At 44.6% G+C, this 23,501-nt stretch overlaps 1 protein-coding gene across 6 annotated transcripts in view; it reads right to left on the bottom strand.

Annotated features, from left to right (window-relative positions):
- Positions 1-23,501, bottom strand: part of Sipa1l1 (signal induced proliferation associated 1 like 1) — a 273,590-nt gene that overhangs the window by 46,121 nt on the left and 203,968 nt on the right. For all 6 annotated transcript variants that reach the window (XM_029484702.1, XM_029484700.1, XM_029484698.1 and 3 more), the window contains 5 exons: positions 18,354-18,457; positions 15,474-15,631; positions 6,800-7,373; positions 5,937-6,211; positions 492-761 (listed from right to left, as the gene is read on the bottom strand). In XM_029484702.1, the coding sequence (XP_029340562.1) occupies positions 492-761; positions 5,937-6,211; positions 6,800-7,373; positions 15,474-15,631; positions 18,354-18,457 (1,381 nt within the window). The remainder of the gene's footprint in view (positions 1-491; positions 762-5,936; positions 6,212-6,799; positions 7,374-15,473; positions 15,632-18,353; positions 18,458-23,501) is intronic.

Below are 23,501 nucleotides of genomic sequence, written 5' to 3'. Positions count from 1 at the left end.
TTAACTGTCTTAGCCCTTCCCTGACTGGTGTCTCCTCCTCACTGCTTCCTTCTGTCTTTCCAGCCATGGGAAATCCACTGTGCTCTGAGTTACTGCTCTCAAAGCCCTTTCCAAACAAAATGATAGAGACACAGGTATCCAACTAAACCCTCGAATCTCACTACTTCTATTTTCTAAGTTGCCTAAGACATTGAAGATGATAATATAGTCACCATCACTTAAGATCTGTTATCTAAGTTTTAATCCAATTGGGCACTTCTATGAGATGAGGGTTTCTATTGATAATCACATAAAAATTAAAAAGCAAAGCACATACAAATCCCACTGTAGGGGGCTGGATGTTCCGCTGAAACTCGCATGCTTTGGAAGTCACTCATGGGTGTTTCAGTTTTACTTCCAAGAAACACAAGAAAGCCTAGAGCTGGTGCTTAAGTATTTGGTGCTATCTGAATTTGGGGCTTAAACAGAGCAACCTTTGAGAGGGCACTCACCTCCTTTCCAGTGGGCGCCCGTCACTGGAGATGCTTCGAGGGATGTTGGCAGCTCTTTCTGGAGGGGGCATTTTCCCATCTCCCTTTCCAGCATTCAGTCGTGATGTCATGGGACTCTGCAGCTGAGATGGAACCTGGGGCGAATGAGCACCCTTGCTGGCATTCCGCTGCCATTTGTTATTATTCCGGAAGGGAAACTTGAACTCGTAGGAAATGCCTTCATTCATCTGGTACTCCATCACTGGCATGCGGTAGGTTTCTGAGCAACTCCTATTAGGAGGAAGGACCAGGAGAGAACAGTGACTACTGCACCTTGTCATGCTGGTGGGACAGGATGACCCCCATTAACAAACTTTCAGTCTCTGGCCCTTGCAGGTTTCCTCTCACAGCCTACTCACACCCCAGAGGATCACGCGTGTGTTCTTTTACTCAGCCCCAACTGTGGAGACTGGGACGAGGAATCTGTAAAACCTAACAGGCCCCAGGACAGCTGGGAGCATGGAGAGAGAGCTAAGGTGGGAAAGGCAGCTGGACGGACCACAGAGCAGGCAGCTAGTGAGAGCAGGCAGCAAGCAGACTACAAGCAGCTGCACATCTCCCCTCAGAGTTGCAAGTAGGTACCTGGGGAGAGGGGCAGCTCTAAATGGGCTGGGACCCCAAGAGTCAAGAAATAAAGCCAGGAAAGATCCCCAAGCCCAATGAGAGACCCTCATTTAGCCTAGGAGGAAGAAAACTTGTTATAGAATGCAACAATTTTTAGCCCCCCACGGAAAGCCAAGCATTATCTGAAACCAGACTTCATTTCTTTTCAAAGAAGGGATCTTCCTGAGTGTTATCAACGGCCAGAGACACAGGGTCCTGTCACTTCTGCTTTGTCTGTGGGTCCTCAGGAACCCACATTCCATTCTTTATATCTAAACAACGAGAAAGAGATTCTGTCTGTTCTTCTATCCCTCGACAGTATCAACCTGCATCAGGATCCCATCATTAAATCCAGGGACTGTGAGGTCTGAGAAGCAGGAGGGAAGCCTTGAAGGGGGGTGACCAGCTGTGAAGCTTCACTCTGGAGACAATGTAGACTGAGTCCAAGGCAATGGGGGGAGCCGCACAGATGAGCCAAAGTTGCAATTTTAATTTTAAAAAATAGAATAAAATTGGTGCAATTAATTTGAGATGCTTTGTTTTACCCAAAATATCTGAAATGGTATTTTAACATATAGTTAGCCCTGAGAAGTGACTGAGATTATCTTATACTTCTAAGAATCTCATCCAGTTCACAGAGAACCAAACTGCAGGCATTTCCTACTGCTTTCATGACAGGGGATCACCTGATTGGCTTTGTATCCTACCTATTTCTGTAAAACCTAAAAGGACAGATGAAGCAAGAGTGGACACTCCCCTGAAGGACAGAACTAACGGTAGTGTTAATGCCATATGTAAGCAGTCATGAAACGCTCCCCATGGCCTCCTGGTAGTAAAGTGTGGAAGTGAAGGTAACTATAGGGCAGACTGCAGGAAGAGGATGTGTGCTAATTTAGCCATACTACAGCCAGTCCACAACGGAGGAGACAGACCAGGCTTTAACCTACAGAACAGTAGCTGCAGGCTTGGCTTACTGTAGTTTCTTACTAGAGAACATCTCTAACTCTCTACAGATCCTTCACCCACAATGAGTCCTATCTACAAGTGCAGCCTATGACCAAAGGAACTGCCAACACCTGTTGGAAACCCATCTGGGCCTGTGGTCAGCAGCATCTCAGTATTTAATGTGACCAAAGGGCAAACTGAAGCCTAATGGTAAAAGACTAATGTTTAAGAACATCAGGGTCCCTGGCTGTGAACTGGGCTCTAAGGAAGTCTGTAACTCCTTTTGATGGAGCTCATCTGGCAATGAGATTTGGACGCAGGAGTTCCAGCTCAAAGGCAACATGCTCTCATTTTCAAAGCAAGAAAACACTTTGCAACCCATTCTTATTTAAGAGATAATGTGACTCTCAAATCCCCAGCAAGAAAAATAACAGTCCTAAAGATAATTTGGTCTTTTTATGTAACTGTTTTTAGCTTCTGAATGGCCCCTGATTGCAGAGCAGCACCCTGTAGAACAAGGCTGCACACCCGGAGCGCCTCAGCCAACCCACCAGCCCTGAGTCCCAGCGCTCACAGACACTGGGGATCAGGGAGGGGCCTTCCCACTCATTGGGGCGGGGATGGATGAGGACGCTTGGGAGGCCTCTGGCAGGCTCTCAGGACCATTTCACTGCACTGTCTTCTCTGAGCAGTGCCTTCTGTTTGTCTCACTCATTTATTAAAAAATGGAGCAGCCATAGGAAGGGTGGGCACTGGGAAAAATGAAACAAGAGCCACCATGCACACGGCAGGAACTCAGGAATTGGCTTTGCTTTATGTCCCTTCTTTTAAACAAACTACAGTTTGTGGAAGGGTCGGCCTGTTTCCTAAGAATAGGGAAAAGGTCCTTGATTTTATGATATTTAAATATTTTGGGGGAAGGGTTGCTGTCAAGCTAACTTCCATTTTTAAAAGCTGCCTTTTCAAAATGCATGTGCACACACACTCTAGGCCTGACATACAGTCGCTGTGTGGCTGCCTAGGATGATCTCAAGGTCCAGGCAACTGCCAGAACCGAACAGCACTGGGTAGTGAGCTTTGAGGAGGCCTGGCCCACCCTACCCAAAGCCCTAGGAAGGCTGACAAAGAGGAGAGTAATTACTCAGAGAACAGAGTAATTAGTTGCTAGGAAAATAGCAGTGGGAGTGTGAAGTGCGGAGGGAAGAGACAGAAGCAGAAGCGTCATCCGATTTTGTTGAAAACTGTAGCAAGGTGTTAATGCTTCAACTGTTCCCTTTGAAGCCACTTCTGCAGGAGCAAACAGCTTTTCAGGCCTCCAAAGGCATCGATCTGCACAGTGCACAATTTCCCACCTGCACAGAGCAGCCAGCAGGGAGGGTGAGGGTGCAGCACCCAGCTTCCCAGCGGGGAGGGCTAGGGCTCAGCACCCATTTTCCCAGCCTAGCAGCTGACCTGTGCAGGCAGCAGTGCACGCCTGGAGAGGATGGCTGTGGGTTCCCAGTGGAAGACAGATGTGGCTCCTTCATATGGTATAGGAGTCGCCTGCTCTGATGTCAGAATGGGTTGTCCCCTCTGGCCCAGTGCAGCCTTTTCCAGATTTCATGGTGGTCACTTCAAAGAGGTGAGTGGGAGAAATAACACCATGAGCCAGGAATGGCACAGATTGACACTGATGCCCAGGGAAAGGGTCTGTGCCTACCTACAGAACAGTGCTTATACCTGGATTCTGATGCCAGAGGAGCCTGAAAACTTACTTAAGTTTCTTCCTCTTTTGTAAGATTTATCATATTCACTTATTTATTCGTGTGTTTATTTATGCATTCACTGTGCAGCAGGACACGGTGAGAGGACGCCTGTGGGGTGTCCTCCTGACACATGGGATCCAGGGATCAACCTCAGGCCATCAAGCTCGGTGGGAGTGACCTGACTCTGAGCTATCACACGGGCCCTCCCTGGCTTCTTACAGCATCAACAGTAGTCGTGTGTATCTCCTCATAGGATGGCTAAAAGAATTAAATGTGTTAATTCACAGAACTGTGTTTTTCTCTAGGACCTAGAACACTGAAGTAAAATTTCAGCCAATGGTATTCCGTAACACTCCAAGGAAGATAAACCCAGCCTGGATGAGCATGGCCAGTAAGCCACCCCTCACCGCTGACCTCGCTTCCTAATAACAATGACTCAGTTTGGTGGTAGCTCCATTCTGTCCGGCCTTACAACTGCTTTGTTCCAGTTCCCCATACACACCTGGAGCCTAGAGAAAAGAGCAGAGCCACTGTGTCTGTGACTCTGAGAGCTGAGGCACTTTCTACAGAAACTGTCTCCTGTTTAGGGAACTCAAAGGAGAGCAGTCAGGTGACAGCAGAGGAGAGCCAGACACTCAGAGATTGTTCTAGATGGACAATGGACTTGGAGACTCTAGAAAAGCTGGCAGGGTCAGCAGATCCTGCTATCCTGACAGGGACACAGACAGGATGATTGGAGGACACTCACCCATCTCGGATTGACGAAACTAAAAAGTTCTGTGGATACATCTTTTTTTTTTAAACTCAGCTCTATAAAAGAGTGTTCCTTAACCTGCTCAGACTGAAGGGCCCCAGACTATTCTGACACAGGCACACAACCCCCAGGCTGCCTACCTGAAAAATGGCATAAATAAATGCTATTCTGAATAAAGACTGATTTTTAACTGAAGTTCACTTAAGTCTTTAAGGGGCACAAATAACCCACTATAATGATTTATAGCCTACCATCTGCGAATCATAAATCCATGAATGCTCAGACCTAGGACTAGTCATTTTAGGGAGAAAAAGAACGATGGTTTGGTTTCATTAATTATCAGTATTTATTTATGATTAATTATTAGTTAATTAATTAGATGTTGTGTGTATTTTGCATTTTTATTTTTTAGTAAGAAGACAGGTCTTCTCTGCTTAACAGCCCTGGCTATCCTGGAACTTGCTTTGTAGATCAGGCTGTCCTGAAACTCACAGAAATCCACCTGCTTCTGACTCCTGAGAGCTGGAATTAAAGGCATGTGCCACCATCACCCAGTTATGTTTTGGCTTTAACTACTAAATTTAAGACAAATTCTTAGAAAGTAGTGGCTAAAAATATACAACTTTTTTTTTTCTTTTCTTCTTTTTTAATTTGATTTTTCCCAGTCAGGGTTTCTCTGTGTAGCCCTGGCTGTCCTGGAACTCACTAATTAGACCAGGCTGGCCTCAAACTCAGATATCCACCTGCCTCTGGCTCCCTAGTACTGGGATTTAAGGCACATGACAGCAACAACTGGCTACATTTTTTTTTAAACCAACAAAAATATTTGCTAAGTCTAAAGGAGAAAAACAGTTGATTAGACTGGTTCAATCAAGCAACAAAGACATGAAGTTTCGGTCAGTGCTGCTGGCTTGGCAGGAGCTGAACGGGCAGGAGGCTCCAGCCTTCCCTCTAGAGAAGGCAGTCAGGCATGAAGCACAGCACTGAGTCATCTGAAGCCCGTTCCTGGCCCCCAGATGCTGCCAGAACAAAAGCCTGGAAGTCAGGCTCAGCAGAGCCAGACAGCAGGGCTTAAAGCAACCGTTGAGTTTGAACATTCGTGAGGTACCTGGGAGTGAGGCCAGCATGAGCACGACCCCCCAGGAACAGACACTCGGACAGCCTCGATGGATGTGTTCTGCTTACAGGCCTCCGGTGTGAGATGCTGAAGATGGCTGTTGCAGCTCTTGTCTGGACTGTATCCTGTGGGAGACTTTCCACACAGGAACCATAAGCCTCACAAGAGGGCAATTTCTCTCTGGCTACCCTGCTTACTAAGAGATATCCCATGTGGCCCAGCAGCCGTAAACTCAGACCTACCTCCGTGGGGTGCAGTCGTCATGGGGAGGAATAATGACAACCTTTACTGTGACTGATGTTCTCAAGAGATCGATCATCTGTTCATGGCTCAGGGTGGCCACTGCCACCTTGCAGATCTCCACCAGGCGGCTGCCCTGCCTCAGACCTGCTTGCCATGCGTAGCCGTACGGTTCTACATCCGCCACGATGCCCTCATAGTTGACGTGGAAGCCAAGCTGCCCCAGCCCATTTCTTCGCAGAGTCATTTCCACAGATTCACAACCTTTTGAAACAAACTAGACAAGGAAATGAGAGGTACTCCGTTAATTATTAACAGTGGACTTGGCATTAAAGAAAATGCTGCTTTTAGTTGTTCTGAACATCCTGTAGCTGGGTGAAGGGCAAGTTGGTTAACCCTCTTCCCTAGTCTCTATTTGGTAGGAAAACACAACACACTGGCTGCTTCCACAGGGCCCAGTGGCTTTCCTGACAGAAAAATCTGGGATAGGCCTTCAGACAGCTGGCGGCAAACTGAACCTGTATTCTACATTCAACGGCCCTTAAAAAATAATCCACGGTGGGTTATTGAGAGCTTTATTAAACAGCTTTCTCAGCAACTACAGGAACACCTGTCACCAGGGCCATGAGACTGGGTTATGTGCAGGTGACTTCCCAGCACAATCCCTCAGACAACATGTCATCCCACCTGCCCTGGGCTGCTACTTTTCCTCAACAAACGATGGAAAGCAGGAACGTCAGATAAACTGTGTTGCTTCACTCATCAGCAAAGGAATTGTTAGAGTAGCCAATCATGCCCCAGGCCTCTGTGCCCTGGCTTTAGTCTGCCGAACCCCCAGGAGTGAGCATGGTAACAGCAGTCTCACCTGCAGCCTTCTGACAATTTCTTTGATATCTTCGCTGCTAATGAAGCTCTCCACTGACACACATTCTCCCCTCTCATAGAAGATTTTGAGGCTGGTGTCGCTGGAAGTCCACCCTATGACATCTCTGCAGGAGCAATTGAAAGCCACGCTCTTTGTCTCCTGCTCAATGAGGACGATGAACTCGCTGGAGATCCCAAGGAGGCAGTCGAACTCCATGGCCTTGTTGTAGTCTTTGGCCCGGACCGCCCACACAATGGCCCCCATGCTACTGAGCTCAGCTCCTGGATAAGGCTTAGACTTTTCCTTCTTCTTGGAGGCCAGAGAAATAAATGGAAACTTGCCAGAAGGGTCAATAGGTGTGTTGGTGACATTCTTTTCTGCCAGATCTTTCAGGTATTCCTGGCGGGTCCTTGTCGCCATGGCCCGGAACTTCTCTGATTTATGAGCAGCATTTTCTGCATTAATCACTTTGGCCAAAAGGAAGTCCCTGAACACGTTTGACTTGGGGAAGGTGACCCCTTTAGGGATGGGAGGTCCAAAAGAAGGCACATCTCTGGACCTGGTGACTGCCACACTGAGAGACAAAGCAAAGAACAAAGGATGAGAGGTGTGTCAGTATGTCTGTCTTCTATTACACCATGGGGACATGGGGACATGGGGACATGTGGCCGGGGCTGTAGCTCGGTCGTAAAGCACTGGTCCAGTGCAGACATGCAAGGCTGGGTTTCCCCAGTCCTAAGGAAGGGGTAAGCATGGTAAGATAAGACAGTTCTCATTCTGTTCAAGAAAGAACACGAGTTTCTGCTTAATTAGTAAACTTTTTAGCTTACGTAAGTTTTTTCCAGGCAGACTCTTTTTACCTTAAAGTTTCAACTTCACTTCTTTAGCAGGTAGGAGACTAACCGTAACGTCATGGCGGTTAGTCATGCTGGCTTACTGTAATGTTCCAAACAACAGAATAAAAGCTATTTTAAATACCTACAGACGATATCCAGTGCGCAGGTTGCTATAATCATACAACCTTTCAGAACAGAGATTCTGTCAGAACACAGATGTGTCCTCCACTTGAGATAGAATGGCTGCAGGCGACATACACAGTTCATCAGGAGATGCATGGCCTTTGGGAAACGAGTCCTTTCTAATAAAGCAAATACTATCTGCTGGGCCATGTGTGAGGCATCGTGAGACTAGAGTGAAAGCATACCTTTGAAATAAAAACATCAATATCAATTATGACTTTTATAGAACTGCCACAATACTTGGAAATCATGTTTTTTAACCGAGCTATTCTTTGGTTCATATATTCTGTGGTCTGTGGTTCTGCAAGAAGCACACTGCCCTTTCCTGTCTGCTTTACGTCAGACTGGCCTGGCTGCCCTAAGAAAGCTTGCTCCCACCACTGCTTTTGCATACACAGAGCTAAAAAAAAAAATTAGGCCCATGAAAAATAACCAGCAACATCTGTATGCATCTACTAATCTTAATCTCAGAAAGAAAAATATCAAAACTTTCCTAAAACAACAGAAGTTAGGAGGAAATAAAGAGGCTGTATGTCATCCACCAGTCTTCAAGATCACGCCTGACACCATCAGCCAAGCCTGACAGGGCTAAGGTGACAATCCCTCTTTCCACATGATGTAAAATCGAGCTGGCCATGAAACTGTGCACTAGAAAATGTTTTATGTGAGTTTTTAAGAGAAAGGATACAATGTGAGAGTGTTTTCAAAGTAAGCTGATGGCCCTGCTTCACTCAGGAGCTGAGGCAAGAGGACACCGCGAGTTTTAGGCTATCCCAGGTGCCTACTCAGCCTCCTAACAGCCTACAGAATGAGACCTTGGCTCACCTTCCCCTAAAAGGGGTGGGGTGGGCTTCACTTAAGATGTTCAGCTACTTTTAGAAAAAAAAAAAAAGTCTTCATCTAATAGAAATGGGCTAGATAGATCTGCAAGTGAAGGCTTTCCACTTAGAAACTGTACTCAGGTGAGATGGAAAAGCTATACATGATGCCTGCTTGTCACAAGTTTATCTCTACAAGAAGACTACCTGCCTCACTTCATGACAAAGGGAGGTGTCAGCCAACACCCATGCTCTGACTGCACAAGGGAAGCCCCAGACTCCCGGTGCACACATTAGGCCTAATTACACACTATTACAAAGGCAATTGTTCTTGTCACTGTGAGCTGTCTGGCTTGAATGCTGACAGCTGTGTAATTTTAATTTGATCGTGTTAGCTTTTCCCCCTCTTCTAAAGCTGAGCAGAAAATGCTGAAATCCCGATTTGGTAGATCTTCCCCCAGGAATCCTGTGAGGATCCAGAAATGTTTAATATCTTTCATTTTAAAGCTGGCAACTCTTTGCTAATTTCACTTGGAGCATTATTCTTCCTCAGGAAGCAGCTGTGGTTTCTCTGTAACTAGAGAGAGGCCCACACTCAGCAGAGCTGTGAGCCTGAGCACGTCTACTTGCCCCTGAGCCTGCAAAAATCTAGATCTATTTATTAGCCGACAGAACTTTAGACAAACACACACTGGCAACCTACCAATAATTAGAAGCTTCTAGAACGAGTTGTGAGGGTGAGAACTGAGTCTTCACCATGTAATTATCTGTGATTCACCGCAGATGGGAGGTAAGTGATACAGACAGTAATCAAGGCTGCAGTATTAGAAACAGCGTCCTAGGGAAGACCGAGGAGGAAGAGGCTCTAGAAGGCGCCTCTCACCAGCTTTGCTTTAGTCACTTTAACGTTCATGGTGCCACAAGGTTAAGAGGGTCACTGACCTAGATGACACAGACGTCAAACTCTCGAAGGTAGGGCCTGGTTTAAGCTAATTAGAATATTTTATTTCACTTCAAAAGGACCTTTGTCTACACTATCTCAATATAGATTCCTAAGGTTAACTATAAATGGTCCTTGCTATGTTTAAGGTGAATTCCCAAGGGACTCTCTCTCCTCAGCCACACTTACCTTAGGCTCCTTTGCTGTACTGTATCTTGGCAAGGGCCCACCCTTTCTAGCCCCGTTCCCTTAGCAGCATAGAGGACTAGAACCCACCACACAGGATAAACTGAGCTTAGAGGCTGAAGCAGTCAGGGCAGGGCAGCACTGAAAGGGACTTTAGAGGTCACTTCCATAAATCGTGAGCTTCACTTCAGACTTGCCTTCAATCTTACATTACTCAAAGGAAAATGTGTGTGTGTCCATTTTAATCTATAGATATATTCTCCAAAGTCCTTGAAAACAGGGAGACCCAGAGTGCGCCCAGTGTTTATGTCTGGGTAAACAGTGGGTACAAATCTATCACTTTCCAGAAACACATGATAGTCCTGGAGCTTGCCTGGCATGGCTCCTGGAATGTGCCAGGGCTCAAGGCAAGTGCTGAGCATCAACAACAGAGGCCCCGCCCACTCCACCTCTAAAGGAAGAACTACACTTTGTCCCCTTCTGTCCCCTTCTGTCCCTTTGGTACCTGATTATGGGATCATCCACACAAATCTCTCGGCCTAAGAGAGCAGCGCCAGGCCGTGTCTGCTTGGCCTGGACCACGTTAACATTCACTAGTATCAAAGACTTTGACTGAAGTAGTGTATCTTGGTACACAACTGGCAATTCGGTAAGCAAGGATGCTCTAAGGACAGGTGAATAGAAATACTAATGCAAACAGAACAGATTAAGAAATTAGAATTTAGCCTGCAGTGGTGGCACACACCTTTAATCCCAGCACCTGGGAGACAGAGGCAGGTGAATCTCTGAGTTTGAGGTCAGCCTGGTCTACAGAGTTAGTTCCAGGACAGCCAGCGCTACAGAGAAACTCTGTCTCTAAATAAATAAATAAATAAACAAACAAAATAAACAAACAAACAAAAATTAGAATTTTAGAGCCACACATGGGGGGTGGGAGGGAACAATTTGGAAGAATCAGAAGTTCAGGGTCACTTTTGGCTACATGACAAGTTCAAGGCCAGCCCAGGCTACATGACTCTTCCTTAAGGGAGTGGGGGCTCATGGATGTGGAGGCAGTGAGATCGGTCAGTGGGAAAAGGGACCTGCCACTAAGCTGGATGTTCAGTTTGATCCAGGGTACACACGGGGGGAAGAAAGAACATGTGCTCTGACATTTTACCTGTATGTCATGGCACATGCTCTCCCTAAACATCAAATACATAAATAAATATAAAAAAACCAAAACAACCCCCCCCTCAACCTAAAAGAACAAAAGCTAAAAGAAGTAGCTTGAATTTTGGAAGCTTATCAACAGCAAGTATCAACTGATTTCAACTTCAAGTTGGAAAGAAAAATGAAGCCAGGTCTGGCGGTTCAGTGTTGTGAGTTTGGCCCCCCAGGAAGCAGAGGTAGGAGGATTCCGAGTTCAAAGCCTGCCAGGGCTACAGAAAAGAGGCCTAGGGAAGCTACACAGAGAAATGCTCACACAGAACGTTCAAGGGAGCGCTTGCACAGGGTGTGCTGGGCCTCAGGGCTCAGTCCCCAGGACTGCAGAAGCCATAGAGATAAAAGAACATAACCCAGAGCGGGCGGTGGCAGTGCACACTTTAGTCCCAGCACTCAGGAGGCAGAGGCAGATGGATTGTCTGAGTTTAAGGCCAGCCTGGTCTACAGAGCAAGTTCCAAGTTAGCTAGGGCTACATGGAGAGGCCCTGTCTAGAAAAGAAGAAAAGGAAGAAGAAGAGAAGGAAGGAGGGAGAGGAAGGAGAAAACCCTGAGCATACCCTAGAGATAGAAGTGGTCCTTGCTGGAAACTGGGGTCAGAATGAGCAATGCTGGAGGAGCTTCATAAGCTGTATACCTGGGCCCAGGACATGAACATGCTCACGCGCAGCTCAACTGTCCAGGAGCTGTGGGATTCCAACACTGCTCATGTCCTCCACAATGCTCAAGGAGCTCCAGCTCTCTCTCTCTCTCTCTCTCTCTCTCTCTCTCTCTCTCTCTCTCTCTCTCTCTGTATGTGTGTCTGTGTCTGTGTGTGTGCACAAGTGGCCATTCATACAACCAACAGCACAACCAGAGATAGGGTGAGCGTGTGTGTGTGTGTGTGTGTGTGTAGTCTGCCCAAGGGCAGCTCAGGCAGAACCACAGCACAGCACATGTCTGGGAGACTTCACATTTCTTGAGAGTGAGGTCAGGTGGGGAGAGGGGTTAGGAGAGGCTGAGAGGAGAGAGCAGGCCTGAAGAGTCCAGGCAGCAGGCTGGGCTGCTGAGTTTTAAGCACAAAGAGTGACAGCAAGGCCAGCCTTTGTGGCTTGGTGCATCTCTTGCCTCCTTTGACTTCTTTGTAGATGAACCTCACAGACGCCTTCTTTTTAAGAGAAGAGTCCAGGCAGGCCTGTGGATGTACATGCACCATACTCCCTTGGCTACTAGCTGGATTTTAGCAGATCCTACAGGCAGCCATTGACTGCATAGAAGAGAAAATTTGAGATCCCGGCAATTTCACAAGCTGGCCTAACTCCAAGTACTCTTTGCACTATATCACACCCACTCTCAAAAATGCAAACCTTTCTGAGAATAAACATACATGCTTTTTAAATGTAGCTACAGACACAAATTAACAAATGACCTATGAAGACCATGGGTCATTTTTGTAATTATTTATTATTAGTTTTAAAATTAATAATTCCTTAATCTCACCAAATTTATGGTCCAAATTCCAATTGCTTCTTATGTCTAAAGGCGGTTTATTGTGTGCATGTATGCTCATATGTATGGACATATTATGGTTCTGATATGATCCACACACTGAAATTAATGAGCTGCTAAAGAGGAACTATGTTAGAGACTGAACCTGAGGCCTTATGCATGCTATCGTAAAATCAACCCATCCTTACTAACTGTTCATTCTATACGATCCTGTCCACTTCCCTTACGACTTTCTCTCTTGCAATGCCATTTTCTGAAGACCCTGGACAGTTGGTTGTTTACGGAGTGCCTTCTGTGGAGTATAAACCCGGCTCCTGATCATCTACATTACAGTGCCTTGACTAAAAGGCCTGATCACAGTCTCATTTAATTTGGGAAAGGGACAAGGGTAGGGTGGCACACTGCCATCACGAGGCACACATTTGTCTCTTTTCGTGGTGTTTGTGACCTCTGACAGCCAATGCTAGATCCACTGATTCCCGACCGTAAATGGTGATGCTCATGGGTGCCCTCACATAGACGCTCCAGGCTGCTATACTTACTGAATCTCTATCTTTGCTGTTACTGGCTTTTCCATCTCCTCTAACAATAACTACAAACCGATGGTTTTCAGTGCATTTTTGCTTTATTGCAGCTCCTGTTCTGATCTGCCGTTTCTAAACTGATCTATCAGCTGGGACCAGGTAATTAAGAACACTTTAATTATAACAAATAACAACAGAAGCTAGAGAGCACTCTGATCAACCACAGGGTAAATTTTAGCACATATTCTCTAGATCCTTGGTAGGAATTATCTTTGTTCTTTCAGGTACATACATGGTAGGCTCAGGACAAAAGAAACAGATATAAGCAGACTGTAGTCTTCATACCTGCCTAAATAATTACCTTCACTGGAGACACTGAGTGAAGTACTTCCAGGGTCACTCTCCCCGCAGAGCCCTGTCCTACTGTCCCTGTCTCCATGCTACACATGCATCCAGCACTCCTAAACTCGCTGTTTCCTGCTGAATTCCATCCATCTGTGTTTATATAGCTGTGTTTATAGGTGAATCCTATTTTCTTGATTAAATATCCTTATAACTTCTCCTTCTACTGACCCATCCTCCAAATCATTATAGCAACTCCAGTTTCAGGGGATCTGGTCTCTTCTGGCAACAGCCACGCACTTGGTGCATAGACATAAATGTAATCAAAACACTCATATACAAAATATAAAATTAAACAAGAGAAGATGGGCTCCTTAAGCAAGAATTTCAGAGAGTGACAGAAAACCCACCATTTCATAGCCTTATGTATCTGTGTATGCACTGTAAACAAAAGAGAACTGCACATGGCCTTGACGCTGCCCGGGCAGTGATGCAGGCTGGTGGCTATCAGGCAAGAGTAGCTACTGAGCATGTGAAATGTGGATCGTGTGTAGAGGAACATCAAATTAGATTAAAATTTAGTTAATGTAAAACTTATAGACTGACATAAGATGCAGACAATGTTTTCACAAAATGTCCTAGAACGATGTGGTATGTCACTGCATTTTCATCTGTGTCACGAGATCATAACAGAGACCAAGGCACTCAGGGAAAAGTGAGGAAACCCTAGGGTGCCTTTTGCTAGAGTCAAGACATGCTCTAGAAAGGCACCCTACCCAGTCCAGAGAAAGGTCCCAGCCACTGGGCGCACTGCCGCATGTTCTCCGTCCCACTAATTCCAGCGCACAGGAGGCAAAGGGAGGTGGGGTCTCTGAGAGATTAAGAGCAGCTTGGTCTACAGAGTGAGTCCCAGAGTTACAGTCAGAGCCAGTCTTGGAAAAAAAACAAAAACCACCACCGCCGCCGCCACTGCCACTGCCACCATCACCACCACCACGAGAAGGGTAGAGTCACAACTGTTATCAATCAGCATTTTAAATTATATAGCTTATTATATAGAAATAACTTAGATATATTTAGTAAATGACATAAAACACTGGATCAAGATAGTGTCAAACTTTCTTTTGCCTACTTAGGTATTTATTTGTTTGTTTTGTTTAGTTTTAAATCTGGCTAATTAGTGAAATAAAGAGGTCATGAGCTTGAAGGAGAGTGAGGCTGGGTATATAGTAGGGTTTGGAAGTAGGAAGGGGAAGGAGAAAATAGAATTAAATTATAATTTCAACATTCAGAAAAACAATGAAAAACAAAATTAGTCCATGGCTTGCACTGTTTTCATTGGGCAGTGCTGATTTAGACAAAGGATTGAAAAGAAAAGGGTTACTTTAAAATACATTGTATGGGAGGAGGGTGGAGAGATGGCTCAGCCATTAAGAGTACTGCGCTTCCAGAGGTCCTGAGTTCAACCCCTAGCAACCACATAGTGGCTCACAACCATCTGTAATGGGATCCAATGCCCCCTTCTGGTGTGTCTGAAGACTGCTACAGTGTACTCATATGCATAAATTAATAATTAAAAAAATACATTGTATGGCAGTCCACTAGCCATACTTCCCAGCGTTCAAAAGGGTTTCACTGTCTACCTACATGATAGTATAAAATCCTTTGACAAATCTAGTAGACAGCACAGGAGAAATGCTCAAGGTATTTGAAATAATTACAACAAATGTCTAATAAAACACAAAAAAAGCCTTTAAGAGTATGCTTAGAAATGTTAGAGTAAAGGACTTTTTAATAGCAACAATAAAAAAATGAACTTCTATTTATTATGAACATTCATCTCTGTTCTTGCCTTGCCAATAGGAATATATAATTAGCAGCATGAGTAACTAGTTAGTTGGTGACCAGATGGTGTGGATGAGGGACAGCACCTAAGGAGGAGGTGCAAATGGAAGGACAGGTGTCTAACCACAAGCCCAGGGAATGCCAGTACCGCCTGTGACATCATCATGTGAATTTAGCCAACTGTGCACACAATGCAGAGCTAAAGATGACAGCAACAGACTTCCCACGTACTCCAGAACACAAGAGCTGGGGGGAGGGCTGCATAGCCATCACCCACCACCCACTCAGCCACTGCAGCTCCATACCTACCTGTAACAGACACTCTCAGTGCAAGGGTTGTGAGCCCGGACAATGACAAAAACATGCTGAAAGTGAGATCGAATGTTTTTCGGGCTGAATGGTTGTGCTCCAGGCTCTTGGAAAACTATTGTCACAATGTCATTCCCAATGTGCCGCTTCCTCAGGAGCTACAAGAAAACAAGCAAGCATGAGCATGCACAAGGATGCTTAGAGACACCCTCCACCACTGCCTATGTTGAAGGCATCTAGTCCACAAGGTAGGCTGGCCGGTGCAGGGATCACAGCAGATCCTGTCAGTATTCCAGCCTGTCTTAGCATCCTCTCCAAAGGAGGAACATGGATGGAATTGGATATTCTAAAATTTGCATAAAGGATATAGCCATTCAAACAAAGCTAACTAAAAGCAGACATGCCCAGAACCTCAGTTTCTATAGCAACAGTTGTGTTCTGTTTTCAGGCAAGAAACTTGCCACTGGAAAAGAGCTTTAGAGATGAGGAAGGACTAAGGTAATTACAACACGATTATGTCAGTTTCCTTTCCAGAGCATGTGGACAAAGGCACAAGTAATAATTTAAAGGCAGGTTAGGTCTAAGGTTTGAACACCTTCCTTAATTACAGAGCCCTGTTTCAGTTTCCCTTCTGACTCCTGCTCTCACACTAGGTCAGGGTTTCAAATTCAGGCACATCAAGCCAGTCAGTTCCTTCGGAGGAGGCTCCTCAGACAGTGGGATTATCCTATAAAAAATTGGAGTGACGTCTGTTTTTCTCATCTTTGTTTTATGGACGCTCTTGGAAACAAAACAAGTACAAATCACAACAACTAACTATGCTGCACACAAACCTATACAACTCATTTTTAAGTTCTCTAGGGATATTAAAGCATGGAAATTCCATAAAACCAATAACTTAGTGTTGGCCTCCAGCTGGAAGACGGCAGCCTTTTAGATCAGAGTTGGAAGTTTAGAGAAAAATGTCTGGGAAACATACTTTTAAAAAAGCTACTGCTTTATTTTATGGTAGAATGTTCTGCATGCATGCATATCTGTGCATTGCATGCATGCCTGATACCTGTAGAGGCCAGCAGAGGGTGTTGGACCCCCTGAAACTGAAGTTATAGATCATTGTAAGGCACCAAGTGGATGTTGGGAACTAAGCCTGAGTCCTCCAGAAGGGCACCACAGTGCCAAGCTGATTCTGCAGCCCCGGGAAACATACTTTCAACCTTAGGAATTTGAAAGCACTTCAAGTTATCACCCAGTGAGGAAGTTTATTTCTAAGTATCAGACAGGATGGAGATGAAGCCTGGTGTGAACTGATTGCTATTTAGAATGTAGCAAAACGTTCAAATTACAGTGAAGTCATGGGTAAAAGCAAACATCACCTCTCCACTCTACACATATGTCGGTATCTTTTTTCCTGCAAGATCATTCTTCAGTATGTCTTGATATGTGGAATTCATGTTTTTATAAGGACTCAAACCCATTTGTCTTATGCTAAATGTAAACAAAACTGTATTTATTTAAAATACATGTAAAATATTTTAAAAGGTATTCTCTTTAAATGTATTTCTATGTATAAAGTTATCTACACAGAAGAAAAATTAGCTAGAGAATAAAAATTCTTAGTATGTAGCAGGAGAGATTAACATTTTAATTTAGGACTGTAATGTTTTTGCTTTCATTGATTCCCCAAATTAAACTATGTACACAGTTGTGCACTGAAATGGTAACTTCCTCTGCCCAGCACTTCAGCAGCTACATCCTGATAGTAAATACAGTACCCTGACTGACAGATCTCATGTTTTCTGCAAAGCAACAGATTCTCTTTTTCCTCAATGATTATTCATTAGCGTTTACTTTATCTCTCTCAGAATGGTGTTTTCCACTCAGAAGTCTATAAACCGTGCACAGAGTCTAGGCCAGAGATGGGCTTACTGCAGATTTATGGCTACTCACTGTTGTCTTTCCTATTTTTGATCACTTTGGTAACTGACCTGGAAAAACAAAGCTTTTTTACTTAGGCTTGAGAGTGAACCCAAAGCAGCAAGGTGTGAGGTTAGCTGAGTGATGGACTAAGGAGCCCTGATTCACTCTGCAGCCGGCCCTGTTAGTACAACAGACAATGAAACATGCATACTTCATAGGAAGTCAGCCGTGAAACTGGGCAAGTGTGCAATGGGTATGTTAGGAGAGAATGTGTGCTTTCGGCTTCTTCTCAGGTTCAATCTGACATTTATTTTGAACTAGTTTCCCAAATCGTGACTGCTGATATTGTCCCAACAGAACTGTCAGCTTCCATCTTCCTCCATGACAGTCTGTACATCTTGGTTCCATCATTCCTCTTGTGCTTGGTGACTAGGAGTGTCCCTGATCTCTGCAGGCCTCAGTGTAGTTACATTGGACATTATCAGTTCTATTCCTTGCCCTTTCCTGCTGAGGAAGAACACGGCTCTGGACCCTCCTGACACTCTCCCTGACATTCTTGCTGCTGGGTTCAATTTCCCTTGGACTCTAGATGAAGCATCAGTACTCCCTGTTTTAAGCACCGGCTTCTTGAGAAGAATCTTTGCCCACTTGTGTAGGCCCTCTGCAGAGTCATCCAATCACGGTGACCTCAACTTGTTCTCTTCAGATCTCATGAAAACCTCGATCCCCGGTGTGAAAAGCAAATGATTAATTCACAAAGCCGTCCAGCTGGCTGTTAACCTAGAATTTGAGTCTCTTCATTTGTTTTCGGCTCACTCGCTATTTCCTGCTTTCACAAAGCACAAAGCGCCCTGCTGCTGTGACAGGTGCAATACTACATTCTGGCTGCAGATTTCGCACACTCACCACTCAGGCTTCTGGGGGAAGTGCAGTAAGTGGAGCATGGACGACAGCGGCTCTTACCTGTTGCTTGTTGTTAGGTGTGTAGGGCAGCATGGTGGAGACATGGAACATTATCTCATAGTCTTTGTAGGTTGTGTACAGAGAGTGGGTTCCAGTGGAGTCAGCTACAGTTCAGGAAAAATAATACAACAGGTGAGACGACTGTGAGGCCTGGAAAAGAACTCACCAAGAGAATGCCTTCAAAAACGACTGAGAAAGTAAAGAGCCGATTGATGTGTTTTGACTCGTTTTTTAAATACCCAATTCTCTCTTGAACTCCTAAGAAGTCTATAGATGGGTACTTTCTCAGAATGGATGTTTTCTAGAAAATTTGTGAACGAATAAAGTAAATTCTCAAACAAACAAACTGGGGGGTGGGGAGTGGGACATGGCTCATTGGGTGAAATGTTTGTCCACAGTAAGAGGCTCTCCAGTGGTGCCTAATTCAAGCACAGTGAGGTGACAGACAGGGCATCGTCACAGCAAGATGAGAATGATCAAGGAGGACATCTAATGGCAACCTTTGGTCTCCACACTCACACACATTCATGTGCAGGTATGCCTGCATTCATCCACACATGCACACACCCCACATGTATGTTTGTATATACATATATACATGTATACATATATAAAAATATGCATGCAAAAATAAAAATAGAAACCTAACTATCAATTTAAAATATGCTATTGCCAGGCATGGTGGTTCACCCCAATAATCCTGTGCTCAAGAGGCTTAGATGGGAACATCTCAAGTTCACGGCAACCCTGGGGGCTACACTTGGAGTTCTAAGCTAGACTGGACTATATAGGGCAAGATCTTATCTTTAAAAAAAAAATCAAAATATAAATAAAAATTGAGGTGACAGTTAAATGCTGTAAGCTTTATAACGATCCCAGCAGATGCCCTACTTGCTGCTGCAATGCGGACTAGTCCTGAGCACAAGCAGTATTACTGTCAGCAGCTGTGACAACAAAGGTCTGTCTGCTTGCTACTGGCAACAAAATCACAGGTGGCTGGTCGTCTATGTTTATAACTGAAGGAAATGCTAAATTCAATCTAGGTCTGGCAAAACCAACAAAAAATAATTTCACATTCACCTTCACAGACATTGAAAACCAATTTGCTAATATTTCCAATTCAATTAAGAGTGTTGAAAGATTAACACTGGAGACCAAAGTCAAAGGAGTGCCCTCAAGTGTTAAAGGCATGAGAGTCCTTTAACATGTTGTCCCTAAGGAAAAACAACCTCTACTATCTAAATAAAAATGATTTTCCAATCAATGTGCCCACAGGCACCTACAGTAAGGAAAAAACAAAATGAACAAAAAAGAACCAGCCAGCTGCAAGGGACTGCTGAGACTCAAAGGCCTGGATTTCCAGACTCCCCAGAGAACCTAACAGCATTCATTTGGCTACGGTAGACTTAACCACCAACCATACTTTTTTGAGGACCATACTTGACTACATGTCAGTGAATGGTAACTACTGTGTTTTAGTGAATGACATAGCAAGACAAAGTCACTGGCATGCATAAGAGGCAGGCAGGAGTTTTCAAAATCAGGATGCAAGCACTAGTGGGGAAGCCTCTTGAAAAGACAAAATCTGCAGGGCACACCCAGCTCCACTGCAGTGGGCAGAAGGTCCCAAAAGGAGCCTAGCTTCAACAGCGCAATAGGACACTGGTGCAGGAGCTCCCACACTCTGAGGTGCTGCTCCAGCACACGATCAAACTTTCAGATTTAGAAACATGATCCTGGTCCCTGAGCTTCAGCCTCGAGTTTACTGGAGGATCTTCGCTTGGAAGTTCATGAAAAATGCAAAGAAATAAGCTAAATATAGAACAAAGCAAAAATGACTTTTCATAATTGCAAAATACATAGCAACAAGTAAGTACTCAAGAAAAACCCTCATAAATATTAATGACCACCGCCAGAAAGGGCCATTACTATAAAAGAGGGTCTTTCTCAACTGCTTCAGGCTTGTTTTAAGTATGAAGAACTTATCTATAGTTAGGAACCTGCTATAAATATCTGCAGATCAACCTGCTATAAATACCTTGCAAGACTTTGAGGTGAATGTGGCAGCTTTGATGGGTTTCAAGCTGATTTTAAGCCAAACTGATGAGCTAGGAAGAAATACAGCCACCAGCATTTCTTAACTGCGCTTGGCTTATGAACACGACCACCAGAAGGAAATGTTCTCTGGACAGCAATCTGCTTTGCCACTTTTAGCCCTTTCGTTCTCTGCACACCTAACTTCATGTGCTGGACGCTGCCTGACCAGCCTTTTTCTTGGGATATCTAGAAACCCCACAGTTTGTTCGTATTTTGAACAGTCTGAAAATGGTTTCATAAGGTTAGAGATGAGACTAAGGCCAAAACAGTGAGAACTTCCTTAACAAGAAAAAAGCAGTTTCCCAATTCTGAGGTTACTATGTACAGGATACAAGCGTGAATGGTTCCAGAGAGAAGAGAAAAGAAATGTTCTCAAATCTTCTAGGACTGTAATATTTGGTGTTCTTGCTTTGCTTCTAGTGACCCTGAAACCATCAAAGCCTTAAGAGGATGGCAATCTGGGAAAAGGAAACAAAGATATTGTTTAAATCTCATTGAAGAGAATACATAGTGAGCCAGCTCAGAAAAGCTAATGCTTATCTGTAGTGTAGTTGGATGGGCTCAATCCTTTTTTCTTATGGTTTATAGAGACAGGGTTTCTCTATGTAGCCCTGGCTGTCTTGGAACTCACTCTGCACACCAGGCTGGCCTCAAACTTGGAGATCTGCCTGCCTCTGCCTCGCAAATGCTAGGAGCTAGGACTAAAGGTATGTACCACCACATGACTAGTAGTAAACCCCAGTAGCCTTGACAGTCATATGACCACCTCCAACTCACAGAATCACTGAGCTGCACATAGTTATGAATGCCATCATACTCAACAATTATGTCCTAAGAAGAAAATCCTTTATCAGGCATGATCGGACACACATCTATAATCCTAGAACTTGGCAGGCTGAGAAAGGAGGATCTGAGTTAGAGGACGGTTTGGGCTACATAGAAAGATCTTATCTGAAATCTCAAATAAAACTCTCATTACTCAAAGCAGGTAATACTAAGAGCAGGCAATATTAAGATAGAGAACAACAAAGGGAAGACAAGGCTGTCTGCTGTAAAAGATCACAGCAAAGCTTTAGGAAGCTGTGGGCAAAACAGCAAGTCAGCAGCAGCATTTCGACTTGAAGGTGCTTCAAGTCTGCAGAAGCAGGTCCAAGGTGACGCCAGCACCTCTGATAGTCTTGACTTCCGACTTAACCCATGTAGGAAGCTAAGACGATAATGGTATGTGTGAAACTGAGAAGAAGCCAAGAAGGTGTTCATGTGAGGTTTTCTTGAGTACTGCAGGAAAGACAAGACAAAGAAGATGGCCAAGACAAAAGCACTTTCTGAAAACTGTCTAGCCTAAGGAGGCTGGAGGTGTAGTTGAGTGAGAGACTTCTTGCCGGGCATGTGAAGCCCTGGCTTTGATCCTGAGTGCCCCAATACATAAGTAAGACAGACATCCATCACAGTGGTTTGAAAGAGAATGGCTCCAATGGACTCATGTTTCAACATTTGTTCCAGTTGGTGGGACTGCTTGGGAAAGATTAGGATGTGTTGGACCTGGCCATAATGCTTACCTCATTTGAAATAGCATAGTAGTTAAGGGGCGGGTTAAGAGCTCTCTGCTCGAGACAGACTTCCCATGCATGTAATCCTCCCTCAGGATCTGGGGATGCTGGAGTCAATGTTTAGATGCACACTAGGAATCAAGTATGCTTTTCTGAGACAGGGCAAGGTTTGGACCCTGGGGTATAATTTGGCCACCAATAGTCCCTTCTCCATTGTTTGGTATGCTCACTGTTAACAACAGTGAAATAAAGTTTGGGAAAGTGCTAGGTTATAAGATCCTCAGTAAATGTCCTGGTTGGAATTTAAACTTTGGGTCCAGCAAGATGACTCAGCAGCTTAAAATGAGAGCTTTACATATATACCTGACAACTCAAATTCAATCGTTAGAACCCCCATAAAAAAGCCAGATGCAGAGGCACACACCTGTTAACCCAGTAATCCCAGGCATGATGGGAAGTAGAAACAGGAGACCCACCTTGAGTACACATACACAGCAGAACCAACAAAAATCATCTTGCCTTGAAAGGAAAGAAGTGACTCCCCAAAGTCCTTCTCTGACCTCCACACAGGTACTGTCACATGTGTATGTGTGTCCACTGTCATATATACTCACCACACACACACACACACACACATATTAAACTTAACATTTTATTCAGTTAAGATTTTGTATGTGTAGTTCACACTCTGTGTCTAGAACCCTGAGTGGCCCTGTGGGTGCCTTATCCCTCTCTTCCATCAGGGCTTACTCCAAATAAGGGACTGCTTTTTCTTTTCCTAAAGATTGAATATTTTTATTAGTACTGTTTTTCCTGAATACATATAAGTACACCATGTTTGTACCTTGTGCCCATAAAACCCAAGAGGGCACTGGATCTTCTGAAATTAGAGTTCCAGATGATTGTGAGCAACCTCGTGGGTCCTGGGAATCGGACCTGGATCTTCAGGAAGAACAACATGTACTCTTTTTTTTTTTTTTTTAAATTGACTAGAGATTATTGAGTGCCTATGGTTTTTTTTTAAATTTATGTTTTAATTAGATATTTTCTTCATTTATATTTCAAATGCTATCCCAAAAGTCCCCAGATCCCCCCCCCACTCCCCTACTCACCCACTCCCACTTCTTGGCCCGGCATTCCCCTGTACTGGAGCATATAAAGTTGGCAAGACCTAGGGGCCTCTCTTTAAAATGATGGCCGACTAGGCCATCTTCTGATACATATGCAGCTAGAGACACGAGCTCCAGGGGTACTGGGTAGTTCATATTGTAGTTCCGCCTATAGGGTTGCAGACCCCTTCAGTTCCTTGAGTACTTTCTCTAGCTCCTCCATTGGGGGCCCTGTGGTCCATCCAATAGCTGACTGTGAGCATCCACTTCTGTGTTTGCCAGGCACTGACATCGCCTCACAAGAGACAGCTATATCAGGGTCCTTTCAGCAAAATCTTGCTAGTATATACAATGGTGTCAGCATTTGGAGGCTGATTATGGGATGGATCCCC

Source organism: Mus caroli, chromosome 12 (genome assembly GCF_900094665.2).
Source record: "Mus caroli chromosome 12, CAROLI_EIJ_v1.1, whole genome shotgun sequence".
In the NCBI taxonomy this organism is placed as follows: Eukaryota; Metazoa; Chordata; class Mammalia; order Rodentia; family Muridae; genus Mus; species Mus caroli.
The sequence above is the reverse complement of the archived record's forward strand: the minus strand, read 5'-3'. Positions and strand labels throughout refer to the sequence as shown.